Raw genomic sequence first — 6,537 nt, 5'->3', positions numbered from 1 at the left:
GGGTGTCCTTAAAAACAATAAAAAAAACTGTGAAATGTGAAATGTGGGACGGACTGCCGCGGGTAGACTTAGCCGCGGCAGTGTTTCCAGGTCGGTACGATATGGGTACCTTCAAAAAGCGCGTCTATCGCCACCTCAAAGGCCGGCAACGCACCTGTAGCTCCTCTGGTGTTGCACGGGGTGGGCGGCGGTGATCACCATCAGGTGACCCGAACGCTCGTTTGCCTTGTCCTTTTTCCATAAAAAAAAACAAACAAAAAAAACATAAAAAAATATATATTTATACATTTTTGGATAAAAATTTTGATTGTACAATTCAAGATTAAGCTTTCGAATATATTTTACAATTGAAGAAATCGGGAAATTTGTTTTTTTAAATAATTCTTTATATCTAAAAGTAAATTAGCAGTAATAGTAAATTCTATCTGTTAGTAAATTAAGTGAGAAAATCTATAAAAATCGTCCTATCAGTGTAAAATAGCCCCGCATCAGGAGATTGTGACGGGTAATTAGTTCGCGAGATCTATAGCAGCTATCGCCGGACATATTTCACATGCAATTGATTTTTAATCTACGGTTTTGTAAACGTCATTTTTATAATTAGATTTTAAATTTCTTATATAAATACTAGATTAATATATATTTTTTTTTACGTCTAGATTTAAATTTATTTTGTAATTAATATGTGAAATAATTCTTTAAAATATTAAATATTAATAAAAGCTTACAACTAAAATACCTACTAATATAAGACAAAAAATCTTATTTTTATAAATATTTTTTATGGTTATTTAAGTTTTTAGTTAAAAAACATGTTTAAAAACTGAAACATAAAACAACTACACAATAAATATGTATCTACACAATGGTTACGTTGTTATAAAAATAAACATCTATAAAATGTAAAAGTTTTTTGAAGTTATCAGTTTACCTAAAATAGTGACCACGGCGCCAGTTAAATCATTATTCCTAAATTTGAAAGGTAGACACACAGGCCCGACGAGAGATGAGAACACTATTTGACCGAGAACTTTTACCACAGCTATATCGTTATCGTAATTAACTCTGGAAAAAAAATGTTCAAATTATTTACAACTATATTTACACCTTTTCGTAGGAGAAATCATTTCTTAGAGATTCCCTGCACTTCTATTTCCCTTATATTAGCGTACTATTACTGCGCCATACACTTGATGAAACTACATGGTTTATTTCGAGATTTACCTTTTATTTTGTTTTTAGCTTCACAATATGGTGACGCATTGGCAGGATGGACGAATGAATTATTATTTTTTACTTCTTTGCTCTGGTGCTGATAATGCCTCAAACATTGGGCAGGAAGTTGGGAACGGAAATGTCTTAATTATAATATAGCGTCTTAACACCACACCACGGAATACAGCTTAAATATAAAAAAGGCAACATTAAACGACATTTTGATCCTATAAGGGTTCCGTTTTCTTTCTTTTTAAAAGTTAAAGTACGAAACTAAAAAAACATCATTAGTTATAAAACTTACGTTGTGAAGTCCGGGTGTGCTTTATACCATTGCACTTTAAAAAGTTGTGTTGCAGGCGAATCATCTGTAATGAAAGTTATAAATTTACATAAGTAATTATTATTAAAATAAAGTAAATAATTGTAATAATTGTTACATTTGGTCGTTATTCGTTTAAACAAATGTAAACGTATATAAAATATAGACATTTCCACATCATATAAAAAATAAATAGTCTCAATGTCAGTTAAAATTAACGCTAATTGTCATTTCTGAGATCGAGTTAAGCTTATCCTAAAACAATTTTAAGATACGTACTTCCACTGCTAATATCGTGTTCACCTACAATAACTCCAATTTGGTTTAGAGATTTCCCTTTCACGCAATGGGCGGCAGTCAGGACGTACGACTTAGAAATGATGACAGCTCCACATTTGATAGCGCTCTCGTCCACGTACACTATGCCGGCCATCATAGGGAACTCGTTAGGCTTTGTTTCTTCTCCGCCAACGATTCGATCCTAAAAATATTTTAATTTAGCGTGTATCCGGGATACAGAGAGAACGGATAGTGTTAAAAAGAGAGAAGGGATAGTGTTAACACACTCCGATTCCCACTTTCCGCCGAATTTTTCGAAGCATGGCGTATTGAGAGGCGCTTTTTGTCTTAATGCTAACGCGGAGAGGTGAAAATATAAATAAATAACAATTTATTCCCCCGAAAGAAATCCACAACCGTCGCGTTACAGTCACACCCTTGCGCCCGACCGATTTTGATGATTTTTTTTATTGGAAAGGATGTACTTCAACGGTGGTGTGATGAGAGTTTGCTTAGGTTCTGATTATGGAATCCATGACAAAGTAACGGAACTCCTTAATTCTTAAGAGCAACTTAATAATTAAATTTTAGTTTTAGATTTAAAAAATAAGTAACTAAAATTTATAGTTTTTTAGTAATTGCTTTGTTGTCTGCTCTATTAGAATTACAACATTTTTCATAACTACTCACAGTTCTCGAATATCCGCATGAACATGAACTGCCGGACGCATCCTTTTGTGCGTATAGTTGACATAAGAATTTACCTCCTGTACTGTATTTTGACGTTATTAACCCTGAAAAGAAAACATATTCATTAATGTAAAACTGATAATGTTATTGAAAATAAATTTTACATTAGCACTGAAATTGAATATTATAAGACTGTTTATAGAAACGGTTCCAATTCCCATTCCAGAAAATAAAATATTTGATATTGTCATTTTTCTCGTTCTAGTAACGAGACAAAGAACGGTGTTGAAGTCCTGCAGAATACGGCGGAGGGAAGTATCTTAAGACTAGCCTAACTCCGCATATCCTGCAGCCTATCCTGCAGGGATACCGCGTGAAGCTCAAAAAAAAAATATTCCATTGTATATGCAAAATAGTTTTGCCAGAAAATATCTACTCACCAACACTTATAGTCCGCCCCACAGACACTGCAGATACAGAGCCTCGGCCGCAGTAGTATTCAGATGAAGTTAACTGAGGGTCCCCCGTGCGAGATATCAAGAGACGATCCCCAGAGCATGATGGAGTCTAATGAGAGAAATACATATAATTGTTAGAGTTTTAGTTTATCTTTATAAGTTAACGACTAAATTTTGTTTTCTTTATATGTATAACTAGCGGACCCGGACGCGGCTACGCCTGCTTGAAATATAAGAATATAATTTCTATAGAAATATAATTTCAATCTAGATGAAATGCTAAAAGTGACTATTATATTTATTTTCATAAGGATGAATATCAAAATGACGCGGTAACAAACGCGGTCGCGTAGCGACGACGGTTGTTATTAACATGGCAGAATAAATTGCATGTCAAATTAGAAAGTATTTTAATTTATTAGTATATATGTGTAATGTAATGTTATATGTGCCTATAGCACTTCTGAAGAATGCAGCTTTCATACAAAACAAAAACAAAGTAAATCGGACCAGCAGATCCAGAGATCTTAGCGTTCAAACAAACAAACAAACAAACTCTTCCGCTTTATTATATTAGTATAGATATAGACTAGTGGACCCGGACGCGGCTACGCCTGCTTCAACTATAACAATATTTATTAAATATATTCATGAAATTATTTTCAATTCTCAATAGAATTAGTAAGAAAATATAAGCTCAAATAATCAAAAAGAATAATAAGTAGATACACATTATTAGAAAAAAATATCTGAGTTATTGAAATGAACTAACAAAAGGATTAAAAGTAACTAAAGGATAGGTATTCTTAATATTAGAAAAAGTACATAAAGTTTTCCGTGCGTGTGTACATAGATATCGACTCTACTACTCTACGAAATAACTAAACATTTCTCTCTATTAAGTAGGATAATTTTAGCGGGCAATATCAAATAAAATAAGAAGAGAATCAAAGTGTATTTTAAATTAATTATAAACAACAAATAAAGTTCGAAAATGTATGAAAATTTATAAAACCGTCAACGTCATCTGCCCGTTCGCGTCGGTCATACTGTGCCGCCCGTAGGCTAGGTCATTTAGAATCAGTGACATCTCCTTAATTATTTATTAGTATGTTATACAGTAAACTATAATTTCAATCTAGATAAAATGCTAAAAGTGACTATTATATTTATTTCCATAAGGATGAATATCAAAACGTCGCGGTAGCGGTCGCGTAGCAACGACGGTTGTTATTAACATGGCAGAATAAATTGCATGTCAAATTAGAATGTACTTTAAAATATATTAGTATATATGTGTAATGTAATGTTATATAGCCTATAGCACTTCTGAAGAATGCAGTTTTCATACAAAACAAAAACAATGAAAATCGGACCAGTAGATCCAGAGATCTTAGCGTTCAAACAAACAAACAAACAAACAAACAAACAAACTCTTCCGCTTTATTATATTAGTATAGATATTTAAATTTTATTAATTGAAGGATGTTCAATAATTTATCTAAGAACTTTTATTTATTTATTTTTTCTTTGGCACATTTTATGGGATAGACAAAGAGAGAGAATATAGTTATGTCACTCCGTTCCATTTTAATAACATAGCAGATATTGCATCGGAGTGGAGGAAATCAATCAATGTATGTTGTTGATATTAACATTCACAACCGTAGTTGCTGAATTTTTGTATAGGGTAGGTACTAAAAAAAAACTATTGCACAGAGAAAAAATATAAAAATAAATAAAAAAATCTCTATTTAATAATAGGTAGCGCCTGCATAGAGAGATATTGTTTTCATGAGTGAAAAACGGAATTTGCATACGGTCGAGGTTAGGTTTAGATGCCACTTTATATATTTACACTGTACATATAAACTATGCAATTTGCAACTACCTTCTTAAATTATCTTATAGTTTTTTTATTTTTATTAAATGAAAAAAAAAGAATAAAGTTTTACAATATCTTAAAATATAAATTATAAAAATATTTTTAATAAGGTAATTTATTAATTTGCTCCAAAGTTAGACAATGTTTTTTAGGTTCAGGCCTGGCTTCATCCTATACATTGGGTAGGGTAGGTGTTGAGTGTTGAGTGGTGAAACTCAAGGTCGCACTCAACACAATTCTCCAAAAGAAAATCTAATCAAACGTAACAACTCTTTTCAACATATAACATTGACATCACCAGGATTGGTTGTAAGATTTGTCACTTGATTCGATTTAGCCAATTTGCCAAGTAAATTTGGGAGCATTGCTAAGTAAACAGAGCGAGCTACGAAATTAAGTTTATACAGGATATTTCGATTTATACGAATATCTAATAGTGTTTGCAAAAATTGCGTGAGAAAATATTTAGACGGGTTAAAATGTTTGTTGTTATGTATATTTATATAAGTAGCTACAAGGTAAGCATCGTTGTGGCGTATTGGTTAGCTAATGTATATAATACAGGGAGAGTTAAGAGTTCTGGGATCAAATACAAATGTGGGAACATTATATGCTTTAGTTTCATGTTTAATCCCGCATATAGCAGGATAGGCATAGACTCAGCTCTGCTTTCCACCCTAATTTGATTCATCGTCTTGTTTCCGTTTCACGCTGCTTCCCGCATATAGCGGGGTAGGCAGAGGTAACCTATTGTTAAGACACTGTTCCCAATTAAGACACTTACGTTTTTCGATTTCCGCCGAATTTTACACTTATAAATATGGTTTTTATAGTTTTATATATAAAGGAAACTAACACTATTCCAATGATTTTATTAAAAATCTATAACTAAATGACCTGACACACTCTAAGCTCCAATTAAAACAAATATTCGATAAACGATTTCCGTTACTATCCAAATTGTCAATAAAATCTATATATGTCTGTATATATATATGTATAAAGCGAAATGTAATTAATTCTAAATCGTAATGCTATCAACACTATTATATGCAATTAATTGAATTGTTGTGACTTAATAAATTTTGTATTGCATTCATGGCTTAACTAATGTTAACCTGCGGCTTGGGTCGCTTGATCAAGTCGTAGTAACTAAAATAATATAAATTATACTCTATTTACTACTTTCTCTAACTATACTTTTTTTCTACGCAAAAACAGCTACTGTCTTCTGCCCGTCGGTCGTCGTTAACTCGTCTTGTTTATCTTCCATTGTTTTTACTAGTTCTATGGCGCTGAGTGCACTATGTAATGTTAACTAAAAGCCTATCACAAGCCGAAAAGGCCGGACATAGACATATTTAATTGGATACGACAAAAAACTGGACAGCAACCCTTTGAATGAGGTAAATCTAACCAACGAGTACAGTGGGTTAGATGTGAACCTGCTGATGCCTTCCTCGAAGATTTTCCTATCGAAAACAAAATAATTTTCCGATTCGAACCACTAGTTTCTGAGATTAGGACGTTCAACCAAACAAATTTCAGCTTTGTTGTACCTACAAGTAATGATTGTCAGCGATATTGAGAAAGTTTTTTTACCATGAAGTTTTAGAGTTTTCTCAGCTTAGCAGGAGACGCAGAATTTATGTGTCGATCGAGCAAATAAAAATTATTAATAATCGTGG

The 6,537-nt window shown here is 32.5% G+C and overlaps 1 protein-coding gene across 1 annotated transcript; it reads right to left on the bottom strand.

The window, feature by feature from the left end:
* Positions 1 to 893: 893 nt before the first annotated feature.
* LOC146533752 (venom serine protease 34-like) lies at positions 894 to 6,122 on the bottom strand. The gene is made up of 6 exons (XM_085193792.1): positions 6,075 to 6,122; positions 2,947 to 3,073; positions 2,507 to 2,610; positions 1,817 to 2,018; positions 1,520 to 1,583; positions 894 to 1,065 (listed from the first exon to the last, which is right to left on the bottom strand). The coding sequence occupies exons 1-6, from the start codon at positions 6,120 to 6,122 to the stop codon at positions 894 to 896; spliced, it is 717 nt and encodes a 238-aa protein (XP_085049918.1).
* Between the last annotated feature and the right edge of the window lie 415 nt (positions 6,123 to 6,537).

The sequence above is a fragment of the Heliconius melpomene genome, chromosome 12 (assembly GCF_056956725.1).
Source record: "Heliconius melpomene rosina isolate 202511_hmr_F chromosome 12, ASM5695672v1, whole genome shotgun sequence".
In the NCBI taxonomy this organism is placed as follows: domain Eukaryota; kingdom Metazoa; phylum Arthropoda; class Insecta; order Lepidoptera; family Nymphalidae; genus Heliconius; species Heliconius melpomene.
Note: the sequence above shows the minus strand (reverse complement) of the source record. Positions and strands in the feature narration are given on the sequence as shown.

Coding starts and splice junctions, on each gene's coding strand:
- LOC146533752 (XM_085193792.1), bottom strand. CDS start 6,122: ATGGAAGATAAACAAGACGAGTTAACGACGACCGACGGGCAGAAGACA. Junction 2,611..2,946: donor GGGGCGGACTATAAGTGTTG/GTGAGTAGATAT, acceptor TTTTCTTTTCAG/GGTTAATAACGTCAAAATAC. Junction 1,066..1,519: donor GCACACCCGGACTTCACAAC/GTAAGTTTTATA, acceptor TTTTTTTTCCAG/AGTTAATTACGATAACGATA.